The 19,899-nt window shown below is 43.4% G+C and overlaps 1 protein-coding gene across 3 annotated transcripts in view; it reads right to left on the bottom strand.

Moving 5' to 3' along the window:
• The window catches only part of LOC112215737 (transmembrane and coiled-coil domains protein 1), a 71,274-nt gene that overhangs the window by 9,733 nt on the left and 41,642 nt on the right, over nucleotides 1–19,899 (bottom strand). For 2 of the 3 annotated variants that reach the window (XM_024375066.2, XM_024375068.2), the window contains one exon: nucleotides 471–728. In XM_024375066.2, the coding sequence (XP_024230834.1) occupies nucleotides 471–728 (258 nt within the window). Of the gene's footprint in view, nucleotides 1–470; nucleotides 729–1,608; nucleotides 2,525–19,899 lie in introns of those variants that run through there. The other variant, XM_024375067.2, reaches the window with a different exon arrangement.

Here is a 19,899-nt window from a genome sequence, read left to right as displayed (position 1 = left end):
CATGATTCCATATGTGCTATTTCATAGTTTTGATATCTTCACTATTATTCTACAATGTAGAAAATAGTAAAAATAGAGAAAAACCCTGGGATGAGTGCTGTAGGTGTGTCCACTCCAAACTTTTGACTGGTACTGTATGTAATGTGATATTTCCGTTTTTTATTTTAATAGATTTGCAAAAAAGTTGTAAAAAAAAACTGTTTTTGCTTCGTCATTATGGGGTATTGTGTGTAGATTGATTAGATATATATATTTTTTAATCCATTTCAGAATACGGCTGTAACGTAACAAAATGTGGAAAAAGTGAGGGGGTCTGAATACTTTCCAAATGCACTGTATTGTAGTCATATATTCTATCATTTAGCAGTGCTGTTATCCAGTAAAAGTAGATCTGTCTGGTGTATTGTCATTCAACTGTTTTGTGTTTCATATCAAAACGATAAAAACTCTGATTATAAAACAATGCTCACCTGTTTGATGCGGGCACTCTGCTGCTTGTCAGCGTTGTTGGCCAGTTTGAGGTACTCGGCCACGTTGTTGTCTCTGGCCGTCTGCTCAATCTTGATCTGCTCGGTGAGCTTCAGGATTTTCTGCTGCAGCTGGGCGATGGCCTGCTTGGTGCGCTGGGGGTCCGGGGTGCCATCGTCACCCCCAGAGAAAGACCCATCCTCCCCACACGACACTGCCTGGGGGGTCTGAGCTAAGCCACTCACCTCCAACCGCTCAATCTGGTGGAGGAGAGGGGAATTCATGATCATAATATTGGCTCCACAAAGAAAACAGAAAAAAGGAAGCGGCTGAAAAATAACCAATTTCCTTCCATATGCCCAGACAATACTGACTGTGTAGCAAGGCATGCAGGCTGAACCATAGAGGAAATCAAACATTTGTCATCAGTAACAAATTGTTAATCATGAGTGGAGGTGGATAATATCATTGAACCTAATCACTAGTGTGCCCAGTACAATGTAGGACATCATGTATGACAGGATGTCGGATTTGCGATTACAGTGTTGACATTGATTCACAGATTAGGTCTACCTACAGACAACCTTTGCTTTTTCAGGCATTGACCTGATTTCTGCCAACAAGCACCAGTGTAAAAAAACTAAATCTAAATGGGAAATGTGGTATTCGATTAGCTCTCCATGATAGTTAGGAGTTAGAATAGACTGGGAAACATGCATCCCTGAGCCCTACAACTCCAGTAGCGACAAAGTCAAGAGCCATGCTCACTACTTTCTAACCTAACTGTCAACACATTCCCTGGGGCCATTCTCCGCATCAGAGACTGACACTGGCATATGCTACAGTGCACCGAACAGACAGGAGCAAGAGGGATGGGGAGAGCCAGTATTTGCACGCCAAAGTTGGGAAATAGAAAACTGGCAGATTCCTCACCTGTTGGCACAATATGACTAACTGATGACATATACCACTCTGTAATGACATGATTAAAAAGAAAACCACAGCATCCGGTAATTGAGACAGCTGTAAGAAAACTAAAACCAGTCTATTGAAACCATTATGCTCCAAAATACAGAGACACCTGATACTTTCAAAAAGACAAGGGACAGCGAAACTGCAAGGCAGCGAAAACTCTCTCACCTTGCCATTCTCCAATCGGAGTACTTGTTCCCAATCCATGTTCCCTTATTCCCTCAGTCGGTCTGGCGACTTCATTCATGTATCCCGCTCTGGAGCTTCGCCCCTTGCTCACGCCAACTCCCCTAATTTATGTATACAAATTTAGTGTACCTGAACCCTGACTATCCTCCTCTCCCCAACGCTCCTCACCCCCTCCCCACGGTGTGAAAGTGGTGACATCATCCTCCTGCAATCCCGCCTAGAGCCAAGTGCAAGAAGTGCTCAAACGTCAATCATTATCCGCTCATGTTCCGATTGTGGTAAAAAAAAAAAAGACTTGTCAGAGACATTTCAAACCGCCCGCGATCTGTATTGTTCATGTTTATTTATTTCAAACAACTTGGTGGAAATAAGAGGAACATTTATTCCTTCTTTGAACACAGTAGCCTAACCCTATAGTTTCACTATGTATTTTCACCTCAAGGTTCTCGTTTCACCTGTCACACAAGAATATGAATCATATGTATTGCATATGTATTAATCAAAATGTATTGCACAATGCAAATTGTTTCTCAGAAAAAAACTGGAGGAAACAGGATGTTCTCCAAAAAAGGGCAAAACGAAAAGATCTGAACAATTTTCCGTAAACAACTTTTTGACCTTGACATGGATTTATAGAAACAAAACCCTTGGACATGTAACTATTTATATAAAACTCCCTCCTTAATCTGGGTTTAATCTTTCCATTCTGAAAACAGACATTCATTTAGGGAGGAAAAACCGACTAACAGAGTACAGAAATCAGGGTGGTTGGGAGTGTAAATTAGATAACATCAAAACTTTGCCTCTCTCTGTACCAAACAGCGGCTGAAGAAAGGTGGCAGCGGGACAAGCTCAACCAGTCTGACAGTTTCAGGAATGCCACACACACACACACACACACACACACACACACACACACACACACACACACACACACACACACACACACACACACACACACACACACCAATTATTTTGAATATGGCATTGTTGGGCTCCCAAGTGGTGCAGCAGTCAAAGGCACTGCATCTCTGCATGAAGTTTTGCTACATTACCTGGTTCGGATCCAGGCTGCATCATATCTGGCAGTGATTCGGAGTCCCATAGGGCGGCGCACAATTAGCCCAGCATCGTCCGGGTTTGGCCGGAGTAGGCCTTCATTGTAAATAAGAATGAATTCTTAACTGACCTGCCTAGTTAAATAAAAAATATATACAGTTGAAGTCGAAAGTTCACATACACCTTAGCCAAGTACAGTTAAACTCAGTTTTTCACAATTCCTGACATTTAATCCAAGTAGAAAATCCCTGTTTTAGGTCAGTTAGGATCGCCACTTTGTTTTATGAATGTGAAATGTCAGAATAATAGTGGAGAGAATGATTTATTGCAGCTTGTATTTCTTTCATCACATTCCTAATGGGTCTGAAATGTACATACACTCAATTAGTATTTGGTAGCATTGCCTTTAAATTGTTTAACTTGGGTCAAACATTTCAGGTAGCCTTCCACAAGCTTCCCACAATAAGTTGAGTCAGGTTTGAAGGCCTCCTTGCTCGCACATGCTTTTTCAGTTCTTCCCAAAATTTTGAGGTAAGGGTTTTGTGATGGCCACTCCAATACCTTGACTTTGTTGTTCTTAAGCCATTTTGCCACAACTTTAGAAGTATGCTTGGGGTCATTGTCCATTTGGAAGACACATTTGCGACCAAGCTTTAACTTCCTGACTGATGTCTTGAGATGTTGCTTCAATATGTCCCATAATTTTCCTCCCTCATGAAGCCATCTATTTTGTGAAGTGCACCAGTCCCTCCTGCAGCAAAGCACCCCCACAACATGATGCTGCCACCCTCGTGCTTCACAGTTGGGATGGTGTTCTTCAGTTTGCAAGCCTCCCCCTTTTTCCTCCAAACATAACGATGGTCATTATGGCCAAACAGTTCTATTTTTGTTTCATCAGACCAGAAGACATTTCTCCAAAAGGTACGATCTTTGTCCCCATGTGCAGTTGCAAACCGTAGTCTGGCTTTTTTATGACAGTTTTGGAGCAGTGGCTTCTTCCTTGCTGAGCGGCCTTTCAGGTTATGTCGATATAGGACTTGTTTTTCTGTGGATATAGATACTTTTGTACCTGTTTCCTTCAGCATCTTCACAGTGTCCGTTGCAGTTGTTCTGGGATCGATTTGCACTTTTCGCACTAAAGTACGTTCATCTCGCGTCTCCTTCCTGAGCGGTATGACTGCTGCTTGGTCCCATTGTGTTTATACTTTAGCATTATTTTTTTATACAGATAAATGTGGTACCTTTAGGCATTTGGAAATTGCTCACATGGATGAACCAGGCTTGTGGAGGTCTACAATTTGTTTACTGAGGTTTTGGCTGATTTCCTTTGACTTTTCCATGATGTCAAGCAAAAGAGGCACTGAGTTTGAAGGTAGGCCTTGAAATACATCCACAGGTACACAGCCGATCAGAAGCTTCTAAAGCCATGACATCATTTTCTGCTATTTTCCAAGCTGTTTAAAAGCACAGTTAACTTAGTGTATGTGAACTTCTGACCCACTGGAATTGTGGTACAGTGAATTATAAGTGAAATAATGGGTCTGTAAACAAGTGTTGGAAAAATTACTTGTCATAGACAAAGTAGATGTCCTAACCGACTTGCTAAAACTATAGTTTGTTAACAAGACGTGTGGAGTTGTGAAATCCTAATCATACAATGATGACTTTGAAACCTCCTGCTTTGGACTGGATGTGTCAATGTGTAGTTCATAGTCTACATGAATAATCTAGGAGCAGAATTACTGTTTTACCTCAATTAGCCACGAAATCCCGAGTTTGAAAGCCACTCTTTTCTTGAAGCTCTGCTGAGACATTTTCCCTACATTTTCTCCCACATAGGCCGGCACCCTAGCAATTTGAGTTCTAGCCAATGAGCTTCAGCCCCTCGCATTCGAGTGACAGCTAGAAAAAGGCCTGCCCAGCATTATCCAATGAGGTTGCACGGTGGGCAGAAAGGCTCAGTGGACACAGCAAAGAGTTGCCGCATTCAAAACAACTAGGAACTCAGAAAAAGATCAAATCATGACATAATAAGTGATCTTCAGGTTGGAAAGTCAGAGCTCTAGAAAGAGGCCCGAGTTCCCGAGTTGGAATTCTGAGTTGGATGACCATTCAAACCGATTTTTCCCAGTCTGATCTTGTTTTTTCCTGAGTTGCCAGTTGTTTTGAACACACTGAAGTCAGAAGTCAGACATTTCCTAGTTCCCCGTTGTTTTGAATGGGGCAAGAGAGACACAGAGAGAGCAATGACGTGGTGCACATCTGCACATATATGACGTAGTACGTCATTTTCGGGGACCACTTTTGGCTCGTGAGTGCTACTTTCAGAAATATTGGCTAAAAAGTACACAAAATTACCAGAGAATCTCTTTAATGGCCCAAAAAGAGAACAAGCCTATTATTATGATGACAGCTAAAATGAAAAGTCCCAATTAACAAGATGTGCTGCCAACTGACAAGGAAATTAATCAAAGAATGAGAAAAGTTCGCATTTCAAAGTTTTCAGACCCCTTCACTTTTCCACATTTTGTTACATTACAACCTTATGATAAAAAGGATTACATTTTTAAATAAGCGTCATCATTGGTAAGACTAAGCTACATGGCTTTAACTGCAGAAGGGAGATCAAAGACATGATGACACGGATTAACTGTGGCCTCAAAAACGTCCCACTAAAATAGCTGTCTGGCCACTGACTGAGATAGATAAAGGAGGGAGGCCAAGGAATGGCTGAGTCAGCTGACCACAGTGAACTTGAGTGCCCTGCGAAGCAGCGCTGAGACACAAGCTTGCCCGTGATAACGAACAGATCAGAGACACTCACAGACTGGCACAGGAGTAATCCATCCATCCCCATAAACCGGGCCTAAAACGCACGATAAGCAAGAGCATGCGTCCAGGTACAGATGCAAGAACACACACACACACACACACACACACACACACACACACACACACACACACACACACACACACACACACACACACACACACACACACACACACACACACACACACACACACACACACACACACACACACACACACACACACACACATCCGAAAGAGGAGAATGGTAATCCCTCATTTTCCCAATGCCCCTCTCATTTATCTGAGAGTATGACCTAACTTCCATCTTGATAAAGGATTTCTGAGCTATAAGGGAGGACAGACACTGATAAGGGCTTTATGAAAGCAGACTCCTCTAATGCCCTAGAGATCCTCACCCACTCGGAACACATTACCATGGTCACAGTGTTCCGTCTGATCCACAGAAGCTAGGGGTCAAGGGTAGTAAAGCTAATCTGGAGTGTAAAGTTCAGATCTCAAAGAAAGGAAGGAAAAGGGAGAGCGAGAGAGAAAGAGAGAGGGACCAACAGAGGTGTACTTAGCCACGGAGAAAAGATACCCTAAACTCAATACACCTGTGACGAGCACACCTTATTGTTTACGCCTAGACGGAGCATAACTATGTCTGTATACAGTAGACAATCACAAAGCACATTCACATGACAGTGCAAAGTTTATCCCTGACTGTTTCATAGGTTGAAAATGTGATACATATATGGTACAATATATAGTATGTGTGTCATACATTGGACATATACCTGCACCCCTCATCCAACTAACTCTTGTCAGCATGCATCACACTTATCAGGAGTTGACAGGTATCACCACTTCACGTACATGGTAATGAGTTACATACTGTAGTGCCATCCACTGTACAATATAACCACACCCCCGGAGAACTCCACCTGACTAACCACTGTGGATATCTCTGCGAATCCCCTGTGTGTGTGTCCACCGGAATTAAGCCTAGATATAACATCAGAGCATGTGAGTGGAAATCATTTACCAGTAGTAAGTACACAGCAGACCTTACAGTGCAGGACTATTCTATACTAGGTCTAGGGAGAGCTTACTGCACAGCTCAGTATAAGATTGGCAGACTGGGAGACACTGTAATGGACTAAGGCCCTAGAATTTCCCTCTCTAGGGTCAAAACTGATTAACTGATTAACACAAGTTCCCAATGCTTTTCCTTTCCTGATCTCCTCTCCCCCAGTCTTAATGACTCCCCTCTTCTCCTCTTTTCATCCATCTCCTGCTCTTCCTCCCCATTTAACCTCCATTTACTCTCCTCTCAGTTCCTCTCCTCTCTTCTCTACCCCTCTCCTTTCCTGATGGTCTCAGTTCCCACCCAGCCTTGCCAAGTTAAGCAGCTCTGATAGTTTTTAATGGAAATCAGCTTTATTTGTGTCTTTAATGGGTTCCAATCAGACAACAATGAGGTCGATTCAATAGCTACGGACAATTACATAACTCTGTGTGACGCTGGGCAAAGCAGCCATTTACTAAACACACAAACACACAGTTCAAGCTCGCCAGCAGCTAACTTTTGTTATGTGGAGGAATTCAGAGGGGTCTGGGAGAAAAGCCTGTTGTGTCCGCTTCCAACCGGAAAAAAACCCCACACCGACTAAACTAAACTAAACTGGGAGCCTGTTGAAATGCTGTGACTTTCCGTAGCCCAGCCATCACAGGCTTTCAGTCCTCATGACGTCAAAACAAAGTCCTCTCAAAGCTTCTCAGTACAGGCCTTTCGTCTCTTACCGGAACTCACAGTTTCTCAAATGCTCTGTTAGGTTTCAACATGGGTGTGTATTGGTTCATGTAACGCAACAACATTTTTACACATTGTAGACAGATTAACATTCATAGATGCTATATATGGATGGATACAAACATGGATGTATGTACACACGTATATACAATGAAAAACCACATTTTGAGAAGTACGTGCACATGGCTGCGAGGTCCAACATAGATGAACACACACATACAGTCACACGTTGTATACAGGTGGAGACTCACGGTGGTGGGGGAGGGAGATGGAGAGGTGTCAGTTATCAGGTTGAGGATGACCTCCATGATGAGGGGGTGCGTGCATGGCGCCTCACACAGCCTCATGTGGGGAGGGGGTTATTGGGGGGGGTCATTGACACCTCAAAGGAGAGTGGGGTCTGTCCCACAGCAGGGAGGAGGACTGAGCCAAGGGTCCACTCATCACACTGGACTCACTTACTGCCTGGTCCTCTTGGAACAAGATCCACTACTACTAGACAAAGACTGTGAATAACCTCTGTAGGAGCCAAAGGAATACTATCAAGACTGAGTATAGTATCTGGCCCTAGCATAAGATCCACTGAGGCAGAGTCCACTGTCCATAGTCCAGTCTGTCCATCAAACAGCTAGTCTCTGCCAAGTCTCCAACAACCAGATGGTATGGTTTCAGGGGAAATGAAAGAGTCTGTGACGCGACGTTAAGAAGGTGACACTTCATATTAACTCCTCCTCCACATTTACTGTATTGGTTGAACAGTGCAGAAGAGAACCTCTCCCAACAGTTTTCGTTTTTCTCATCAAGACCAGTATGAAGGGGATCTAATTTCAGGCTTTTGTTTTACACCTGCTACGTTAATCCAAGAGCAGACCCAGCTAAACCGCTACTTCGTCCAGTCAACTCAGTCACCACTGAGTCCACAGACCTAGGAGACCCTGATACCAGCCTGTCCTGCTATCAGCCTGAGAGACATAGAGCAGCAGCTCTGCTGGGTCAAGGCTTCACTGATCACACACTCTACAGAGTGGAGGGAGAGTCCAGCCAATGTGAAGCCTATGGAGCACACACACACACGCTTCAGCGAGCACAAATCCCACAGACACAGTGCTCCTGGAACAACAAGGAGTCCTCGCATCGTAGGGTCGTCTTGATGCAGCCTCAGGATGACAAGAAGTGACAGTTAACTGACTAGAGTTGTCTGCAGTTTGAACGCAGGGTGACAAACTTCAGGGTTAACGAAAGGAAGAGCTGACCGAAGATTGAATGCGGATTTAACTGAAGGAAGAGTTGACTGCAGTTTGAACGCAGGGTTAAGTTTTCACAGAGTCTATAGGGTGTAAATCCACTGAGGGAGAAAGAGAGAAAGTGAGACCCTGAGGACGAATGTGCGGGGAACGAGGGAGTAGGGAGGAGAAAAGAGACCACCAGGAGCTGTCAGTGTGTGTGTGTGAGTGAGAGAATGAGAAGGAGGGAGAGAGGGAGGTGAGAGGGGGAGCAAGCGCACAGGGAAGGGGGCAAGGGAGAAAGTATTTTCATCCGTTACAGTTTCTGGGCCAGTGAAACTCCACAGTTGGCTAGCTGATGCAGAAAACATCTCATAAGTAGAAAAATAACTGTCAAGCCTGAGCTAATTATCTTCCACAGCTTGATTGTCACAGCCAATCAGCACTGATGGCCAACACACAGAAACCAACCAGAAATGAACCTAGCCTACATAGCCTGACCAATGAGCTTCACAGCCAGAATCTCTTAGCCAATCACCTGCCTGAAATCAAAATAGCCTTGCATCAGAATCCTATGATCTCATCTCTGTCCCTACTGTACTGGCTACTGCCAGTGGGCCTGATGTCACTCACCACACATCCACATTCCACATACTGTAGGATACATCATGTCACAGTCCTAAACAAAACCAGTGTTGTCATGTCCTTAAAGATGACTAGGTTTTCTATGAGAAAACAGAATCAGTTTTAGCTAAAAAACAGCTCCACCATAAACCCCTTCTCAGATTATACGGTCATATGACCAACAAGACCACAATACAATGTGTGTGTGTGTTTTTGTATACCAACTACTCACAACCAATCAGGAAGAGAAGTGAAGCGGGGCACATAGGGGGGTAAAGCAGGATGAGGGCTGACAAATCATTTCTGTACAGAAATGAACTGAGAGGAGGGAGGGGGAGGAGGATGAAGGAGGGAGAGAGAAGGAGAGGGGATGAATACAGGCTTTAATGAGGACTGTGGGAGGGAGGAATAGAGGGGATGAGGGACCAAGACCCAGAGAGAGGCTAGAGTTTAGGAAAAAGGTGGCTTACATAAGAGTAGGCCTCAGTCATTCTGAGGTTTCTGGGAGTGTGTGTGTCCACTCGACTCAACTCTAATTCCTGTAATGAATGAAAGGGGGCATATGACTATTTAATATGTATCAATCAATCATTCAGGGAAAGACCCGTGCCATAGTCTGACTGACCTAACTGGTTTGCAGGTGCTTTTAGAGTTAGCATCACATACATGTTGCAGACCCAGATCTGTGTCTACCTCTTAAGGATTGGACCCTTTTTTTTCAATTTTCGCCTAAAATGACATACCCAAATCTAACTGCCTGTAGCTCAGGACCTGAAGCAAAGATATGCATATCCTTGATACAATTTGAAAGGAAACACTTTGAGGTTTGTGCATTTGAAATTAATGTGGGAGAATATAACACATTAGATCTGGTAAAAGATAATAATAATTTTTAAAAATCATTATCTTTGAAATGCAAGAGAAAGACCATAATGTATTATTGCATTATTGCAAATTAGATTGTGTGTGCAAAGCTGTGTGTGTGCAAAGTTTCAGATTGATCCAGTGAAGCATTTCAATACTGGACAATATTTTGTATCAAGTCTGCCCAAATGTGCCGAATTGGTCAATTGATACATTTTCAAGTACATAACTATATAGAACATACAAAAATCATATGGTAATACAACATTTAAGTTCACACATCCCCAGGAATGTCATACATGACAGATCATTAGCTTATACAGAGGGGCAAAAAAGTATTTAGTCAGCCACCAATTGTGCAAGTTCTCCCACTTAAGAAGATGAGAGAGGCCTGTACATTTTCATCATAGGTACACTAAAACTATGACAGACAAAATGAGAAAAACATTTTTTATGAATTTATTTGCAAATTATGGTGGAAAATAACTATTTGGTCAATAACAAAAGTTTATCTCAATACTTTGTTATATACCCTTTGTTGGCAATGACAGAGGTCAAACGTTTTCTGTAAGTCTTCACAAGGTTTTCACACACTGTTGCTGGTATTTTGGCCCATTCCTCCATGCAGATCTCCTCTAGAGCAGTGATGTTTTGGGGCTGTTGCTGGGCAACACAGACTTTCAACTCCCTCCAAAGATTTTCTATGGGGTTGAGATCTGGAGACTGGCTAGGCCACTCCAGGACCTTGAAATGCTTCTTATGAAGCCACTCCTTCGTTGCCCGGGCGGTGTGTTTGGGATCATTTTCATGCTGAAAGACCCAGCCACGTTTCATCTTCAATGCCCTTGCTGATGGAAGGAGGTTTTCACTCAAAATCTCACGATACATGGCCCCATTCATTCTTTCCTTTACACGGATCAGTCGTCCTGGTCCCTTTGCAGAAAAACAGCCCCAAAGAATGTTGTTTCCACCCCCATGCTTCACAATAGGTATGGTGTTCTTTGAATGCAACTCAGCATTCTTTGTCCTCCAAACACGACGAGTAGAGTTTTTACCAAAAATTTATATTTTGGTTTCATCTGACCATATGACATTCTCCCAATCTTCTTCTGGATCATCCAAATGCTCTCTAGCAAACTTCAGACGGGCCTGGACATGTACTGGCTTAAGCAGGGGGACACGTCTGGCACTGCAGGATTTGAGTCCCTTGCGTGGAGCCCCAGATCGAGGGAGATTATCAGTGGTCTTGTATGTCTTCCATTTCCTAATAATTGCTCCCACAGTTGATTTCTTCAAACCAAGCTGCTTACCTATTGCAGATTCAGTCTTCCCAGCCTGGTGCAGGTCTACAATTTTGTTTCTGGTGTCCTTTGACAGCTCTTTGGTCTTGGCCATAGTGGAATTTGGAGTGTGACTGTTTGAGGTTGTGGACAGGCGTCTTTTATACTGATAACAAGTTCAAACAGGTGCCATTAATACAGGTAACAGAGTAGAGGACAGAGGAGTCTCTTAAAGAAGAAGTTACAGGTCTGTGAGAGCCAGAAATCTTGCTTGTTTGTAGGTGACCAACTACTTATTTTCCACCATAATTTGCAAATAAATTCATTAAAAATCCTACAATGTGATTTTCTGGATTTTTTTTCTCATTTTGTCTGTCATAGTTGAAGTGCAACGGACAAATCTCATTTATTTGCCCTCAAGTGGTTTTTAGACTGTTATTTGGCATATCAGCTTGACAAGAACAAGTGATATTTGCTATTTTATTAGGATCCCCATTAGCTGTTGCAAAAGCAGCAGCTACTCTTCCTGGGGTCCACACAAAACATGAAACATAATACAGAATGACATACTACAGAACATCAATAGACAAGAGCAGCTCAAGGACAGAACTACAAACATCTTTAAAAAGGCACACGTAGCCTACATATCAATACATACACACAAACTATCTAGGTCAAATAGGGGAGAGGCGTTGTGTTTTTATAAACCAGGTTTGCTGTTTACAGTGGCATGCGAAAGTATTCACCCCCTTGGCATTTTTCCTATTTTATTGCCTTACAACCTGGAATTAAAATGGATTTTTGGGGGTTTTGTACAATTTGATTTACACAACATGCCTACCACTTTGAAGATGCAAAATATTTTTTATTTGCGAAACAAACAAGAAATAAGACAAAAAAACTGAAAACTTGAGCATGCGTAACTATTCACCCCCCAGAGTCACTACTTTGTAGAGCCACCTTTTGCAGAAATTACAGCTGCAAGTCTCTTGGGGTTTGTCTCTATAAGCTTGGCACATCTAGCCCTGGGATTCTTTTCCCATTCTTCAAGGCAAAACTTCTCCAGCTCCTTCAAGTTGGATGGGTTCCACTGGTGTACAGCAATCTTTAACCACTATTATTGAACATGGAATGAGTCCATGCACCTTATTATGTGATTTGTTAAGAACATTTTTACATTTTGCTGTAACAAAAGGGTTGAATACTTATTGACTCAAGAGATTTCAGCTTTTAATTATTTTTTAATTTCTAAAATGTTCTTTGGGGTATTGTGTGTAGATCAGTGACAAAAAAACTTAAATTAATACGTTTTAAATTCAGGCTGTAACACAACATAATATCAAAAAAGTAAAGAGGTGTGAATACTTTCTGAAGGCACTGTAGCTAGCCAAGCGTGATCAGGAATTTATACTGTACTGTCTTTGGTTACATTACGCCAATGTCTCTCTATAAAATGGGCCATAACATTAAGGAAGACTAGCAGAGATCCAACTGTTGAACTTCGATATTATGTTCAACAATATATTGAAAAACATTATTTTCCAATATTCATAAGTTATTGTAAGAAAATTGTTATTGATTGTCAAAATACAACTCTTGTTACAGAGCTTTGTAGCACCTACAGATGAAACATTATGGAGTCTTAAATGAGGGCTGGGTAAAGCCACAATGTCATAAATATGCCATCTTTAATCAATTATTTCTAAATGATCCTTTTATATATAAATGCCAAATATACTGTCGGTCAACAATTTTTTTATTGAATCCATTTTGAATTCAGGCTGTAACACAACAAAATGTGGAATAAGTCAAGGGGTATGAATACTTGCTGAAGGCCCTGTAAGCTCATGCACAAAAACATGTCATCGGGTCTAAAGGTTGTCTCGCGCCGAATTGCATATGTGCAGGCCTTCAAATCAAAGGTACTCCTTCGACATAAAGCTGTTTTTGAATCAAATTAAAACGTGTTAGTTTGTTACTTTCACAAAATTGGAGTAATGACATGTTCAACTACATGGTTGTGCCTTTAGATTTGAACAAATCCCAAACCCCGGCCTGGTCTTCTTGGTCTGCCTTGCAAGCATTCCCAGAAGTCTTGCGATGTTGCGCCTCGGTTTAGAAACTCTGTGAAATAACCAATCACAGCCCTCCTTTTACTTGCATCATTCCACATCCTGCAAATCAGCAGCAGAAGGGGACGATTTGTTGGTAACCCTTACAAATTGGATCATAACTCTAAGAGTAGCAGAGATCCAACTCTGCCACTACGCCGGTAGAGTATAGTATGTTCAACAATATATTGAAGAATTCACCAAATCCAAAATTTGGATTTGCCAATATTCATGTTTATATTTTTCAATATTCATACATTCATGCAAGAAAATGTTATTAGCAGGGTTGTGTTTCTGAGGAAGCATGGCTCTCGACCGTCGCCTCTCCCGTGTTCTTACAGGAGTTGCAGAGATAGAGAGACTAACTACCACGTATACCACGAAATTGGGGAAAAAAGGGGGTAAAAAGTATTTTTTTAAATGTTTTTTTGTGAGGAATCACTCAGATACTGCTGACAAATAGGGAATGGTTTGTCACAGCTAGGCCTAATTAATAATTAGTTATTGTATATTTAACCCTCTGTTCCCCCCATGTCTTTGTGTGAGATTGTTTATTGTAGTGCTTGTGCACAATCCCCGTGAACGCACGACAGGTTATTTTTGTGCCTATTTATCTTGTTGTTCTGGATGCTGTTGGTTTTGTATAATAAATATGCAGTTATCACCCAATTCTGCTCTCCTGTGCCTGACTTCTCTGCCACCAATTACGCACCCGCTACAACCCAGAGAGAAAATACACCCCTTTACCTACAACCCATTTGGGGACACTCACTCACTCACACACACACACACACACATTGAATAAGAATGCATGGGTTAAGAGAAGCTGACATTTTAATAAATCAAAGACCAAAACATTGAATCATCTGACGGATTTAGGTCAGATATCCATTTGGAATAATATGCCAAACATTTTTGTCACATAAGATCACCACACTGTCATGACTATTTAGCAGAGGCTAAATAGAATGATCTGGATTCCAGAGTAGGTTTTTGGATTCCAGAATAGAAGGCTCTGGGGCCTGTGAATTCCAGGGTATTGCCCTCAGCCAGGAACAAAACACAGACAGAACAGATACAGGACTGGTGAGGGAACAAGAGAGAAATGAGAGGGAAAGAAAGAAGGGCAGAATGAACATAAAGGGGGAAAAAAAGGTTGAAGAAGATGAACAAATAAATAGAGATAGGGAGGGAGTGGATAGAGGACAGTTAGGAAAGAGGATAGTGAGAAAGTCAGGGAGAGTGAGGGAAAGGGAGAACAATCAGAAAAAAAGAGAGAGGGGTACACTGAGATCCTGACACTGCCCACCATGTGCATATGGGTTATGAGTTGTCGGGATGGGAGTGTGCATGTTGGAGGTTACTTGACAAGCGAAGGCTTTGCTTGGTCCTTAAGCCACTAGGAAAGAGAGTCAATCTCAGGGCCCCATAAACAATACCGCCCCAATTGAGAACAGGTCATTTCAGCCCCTTTGTCCCAGCCCTGCACCCCCAGCCCCTCATCTCCCATCAATGGGCTGATTAGGGGTTGCATAAACCACTGGACAGATTATTAACAGAGGCTTTATGATTGAAGGACAAGGGGCGGCCACGATCCTAATGACCAACCCAAACAACAAGACCGAACAACAACAAAACACAGGGTTACTGCTCAGTCACATGCTCTGGCGCTTGATATATAATTGAATAGGTGCAACCTAGGGAAGAGAACAATAACGTTTTCAATTCCCATGAAGGAAAGCTGAATCCATAAAGGGTGCTCTGAACAGTTGGTCCGAGCGTGTAAACATGGTAGAGTACAGAGTGTGTCTAACAATGGTTTTGGCCCTAGCCACTGTGCATCTGTGTAGTTGGGTGTTGTAGATTCGATTAGAACACAGTGACCCTGACTCGTCTCACCAATATGGAGTTTAGCCACAGTGTGCTAGAGACACATCCTGTCACAGATTACAGTGATGGTCGCAAGGGGTACATTTTGTGTGTTTTCCATGTATGTCAGTGGGCCTTTCAGTATGCAGGAACTCTGAAAGGAAACAGATACACAGTCATGAAAGTGTATTTAACACAACTGCTCAGTGAGAGTAAGGTGCCCTTTTGAGTGTGTGAACTTGCATGCTCATACGTGTGTGTATCTCTGTGTGTGTGTCTGCTGGTTCTGGTCAGGATTTACCAGACCCAGTCTTGTTTACGTCCGTCTCACCCTGATTATGCAACACAGAGACTGAGGCCGCTATGCCACAATGCCCTGCTGGCCCTGTACAATACAGCGTGTTGGCCCCACCCTGCCAGCCTATTTATTCATGGATAGGAAGACACAGAGACTAACACAATCAGTACAGGCCTTTCTCCCCTACACTGTTTGACAACCCCCCCCCCACAAAACACCCCTCCACTGGCCCTGCCTGGCCCACTTGGTGCTCTAATCTTGACCCAGCTAGCCCCTGGCAGGTGGGGTGTTGGGAGGGACAATCCAGTCCAGTTCTGACCAGTTCAAACCAGGACATTTGAGAAAGGGTGCAGAATGAGTCAAGAGAGTTAATGTGAGTGTAGGAATCTAGCATAGGGTTTCCCAAAAGGTAGGTCAGGAGGACCTACTAGTGTGTACAGTAGCAGCTGGTTCATTTTGAGTCCGCGCATAAAACGGGGGCCTAGAAGATAGAATACGTTTGGTTTATTTCATTGGACATATAATAAAAACAATGTGTGTGTGAGTGAGAGGGAGAGAGAGAGAGAAAAAGAGTGAAAGAGAGAGAGGGAGAAAGGATAACGGGGTAGGAGAGAGAGCGAGAGAGCGAGAGAGAGTTGAGTGATGCACTGGCATCCAGACTGTATCACATCCGGGCAGTGATTGGGAGTCGCATAGGGCGGCGCACAATTGGCCCAGGTTTGGCCGGGGTAGGCCGTCATTATAAATAAGAATTTGTTCTCAACTGACTTGCCTAGTTAAATAAAGGTTGAATGCAAATTGGCATTGGTGACCACTAGGTGGTACTATCCCAACAGCAACGAGTACCATCTCTTCTTACACACCCACATACATACGACTCTCTTTCTTACACACCCACATATACATGCAGACTCTCTTTCTTACACACCCACATACATACAGACTCTCTGGGACTATCTGCCCATTCTAGAATGCCTTTGGTCTGAGTAGCCAGGTCTGTGTCTCTGACCGTAGCCATTTCCTATGCTATTTCCTGTCAACATTCCTTTTCCTTGTTCCACCTGTGACCGATGTAACACATATCTAAACTTTAAATCCCTGTACATAACTTTATTGAGAGTCTGCTGTATGGACATTACATAAAAACACGTGAGTTGGTGAGGCAGATGCTCACTGGGAGAGGGTAGAGGGAAAGACTGAAGAGAGGAAAGGACACAAATGGTAAGATGAGTATAGATGACTGAGCGCAATAGTCATTTGAACCAGGGCTATCATGCTGGATGGGGCTAAGTGCATATACTGTATTTGCAAGAAAGAGGAAATTGATCTCCAATATGGTAGAAACCCATTATTACTACTTAAACCTATTCCGTCTGTTCATACAGTATCTGCACACACCGAAGAGTAAGGGGGCTAGGATAAGGAGTCTTAGAGAGTAAATGAAGCTCTCTGATATGAGGAGACAGTATGAGAACATGGTTGGCTGCATTCAGATTGGTGGCATGGGCATGACAGGTCAGACGATGGTTACTGGAGTTGTGTGTGTGTGTGTTTGAATGTTTGAGTGCTCTCCTGTGTGTTAACTGGGTTAGTGGCACAAAGCCGCAGAGCTGAGCTCAGAGATATATATTGGAATATTGTAACGGTTCTCTAACGACAGACGCTGGGAGACGAGAAGCAAGTACAGGGTGTGGATTTAATAATAAATAGACATGAAACAAAACAAGAACAGCATCTGGACAGGAGAAACATAACATCAAAGCTGACTCGGAATGAAACTGATGAAGTAACAGATATAGGCGAGGTAAATGACGTAATAGAGTCAAATCAAATCAAATTTTATTTATCACATACACATGGTTAGCAGATGTTGATGTGAGTGTAGCGAAATGCTTGTGCTTCTAGTTCCGACAATTCAGTAATAACCAACGAGTAACCTAACCTAATAGTTCCAAAACTACTACCTTATACACACAAGTATAAAGATATAAAGAATATGTACATAAAGATATATGAATGAGTGATGGTACAGAACGGCATAGGCAAGATGCAGTAGATGGTATAGAGTACAGTATATACATATGAGATGAGAAATGTAGGGTATATAAACATAAAGTGGCATAGTTTAAAGTGGCTAGTGATACATGTATTACATAAAGATGGCAAGATGCACTAGATGATATAGAGTACAGTATATACATATACATATGAGATGAGTAATGTAGGGTATGTAAACATTATATTAAGTGGCATTGTTTAAAGTGGCTAGTGATACATTTTTACATAAATTCCTATCAATTTCCATTATTAAAGTGGCTGGAGTTGAGTCAGTGTGTTGGCAGCAGCCACTCAATGTTAGTTGTGGCTGTTTAACAGTCTGACGGCCTTGAGATAGAAGCTGTTATTCAGTCTCCTTTGTCCCTGCTTTGATGCACCTGTACTGACCTCGCCTTCTGGATGATAGCGGGGTGAACAGGCAGTGGCTCGGGTGGTTGTTGTCCTTGATGATCTTTATGGCCTTCCTGTGACATTGGGTGGTGTAGGTGTCCTGGAGGGCAGGTAGTTTGCCCTGGTGATGTGTTGTGCAGACCTCACTACCCTCTGGAGAGCCTTACGGTTGTGGGCGGAGCAGTTGACGTACCAGGCGGTGATTCAGCCTGACAGAATGCTCTCGATCGTGCATCTGTAGAAGTTTGTGAGTGCTTTTGGTGACAAGCCAAATTTCTCCAGCCTCCTGAGGTTGAAGAAGGCGCAACGCTGTCTGTGTGGGTGGACCAATTCATTTTGTCCGTGATGTGTGATGTGTACGCCGAGGAACTTAAAACTTACTACCCTCTCCACTACTGTCCCGTCGATGCAGATAGGGGGGTGCTCCCTCTGCTGTTTCCTGAAGTCCACAATCATCTCCTTTGTTTTGTTGACGTTGAGTGTGAGATTATTTTCCTGACACCACACCCCGAGGGCCCTCACCTCCTCCCTGTAGGCCTTCTCGTTGTTGTTGGTAATCAAGCCTACCACTGTAGTGTCATCCGCAAACTTGATGATTGAGTTGGAGGCGTGCATGGCCAGGAGAGGGCTCAGAATGCACCCTTGTGGGGCCCCAGTGTTGAGGATCAGAGGGGTGGAGATGTTGTTACCTACCCTCACCACCTGGGGGCGGCCCGTCAGGAAGTCCAGTACCCAGTTGCACAGGGCGGGGTCGAGACTCGTTTGGAGGGTACTATGGTGTTAAATGCTGAGCTGTAGATGATGAACAGCATTCTCACATAGGTATTCCTCTTGTCCAGATGGGTTAGGGCAGTGTGCAGTGTGGTTGCGATTGCGTCGTCTGTGGACCTATTGGGGCGGTAAGCAGATTGGAGTGGGTCTAGGGTGTCAGGTAGGGTGGAGGTGATATGGTCCTTGACTAGTCTCTCAAAGCACTTCATGATGACGGAAGTGAGTGCTACGGGGCGGTAGTTGTTTAGCTCAGATACCTTAGCTTTCTTGGGAACTGGAACAATGGTGGCCCTCTTGAAGCATGTGGAAACAGCAGACTGGCATAAGGATTGATTGAATATGTCCGTAAACACACCAGCCAGCTGGTCTGCGCATGCTCTGAGGACGCGGCTGGGGATGCCGTCTGGTTCTGCAGTCTTGCGAGGGTTAACACGTTTAAATGTTTTACTCACGTCGGCTGCAGTGAAGGAGAGTCTGCAGGTTTTGGTAGCGGGCCGTGTCAGTGGCACTGTATTGTTCTCAAAGCGGGCAAAAAAGTTATGTCTGTCTGGGAGCAAGACATTCTGTTTCCGGTCACCTTGCCCTGGTTAAAAGCAGTGGTTCGCACTTTCAGTTTCGCCCGAATGCTGCCATCAATCCACGGTTTCTGGTTTGGGAATGTTTTAATCGTTCCTGTGGGTATAACATTGTCAATGCACTTTCTAATGAAGTCCAAGTGAGTCCCATTATTAAGCGCAGGTGCGTGTAACGATGGTGGCAGGTGTGCCTAATGTGAACTGGTGACCTCAAGCACCGGAGCGGGGGAGTGGGAGCAGACGTGACAGGACCCCCCCCCCCAGGCGAGCCTGAAGGGCCGGCTGAGGCGTGGGAGCCTGACGTGCCGGCCGAGGCATCCCCGATTTCTTCGGCAAATCAAATCAAATCAAATTTACACATAGCCTGGTTCCTCTCTAGGTTTCTTCCTGGGTTTTGGCCTTTCTAGGGAGTTTTTCCTAGCCACCGTGCTTCTACACCTGCATTGCTTGCTGTTTGGGGTTTTAGGCTGGGTTTCTGTACAGCACTTTGAGATATCAGCTGATGTACGAAGGGCTATATAAAT

The sequence above is a fragment of the Oncorhynchus tshawytscha genome, linkage group LG16 (assembly GCF_018296145.1).
Source record: "Oncorhynchus tshawytscha isolate Ot180627B linkage group LG16, Otsh_v2.0, whole genome shotgun sequence".
In the NCBI taxonomy this organism is placed as follows: Eukaryota; Metazoa; Chordata; class Actinopteri; order Salmoniformes; family Salmonidae; genus Oncorhynchus; species Oncorhynchus tshawytscha.
The sequence above is the reverse complement of the archived record's forward strand: the minus strand, read 5'-3'. Positions and strand labels throughout refer to the sequence as shown.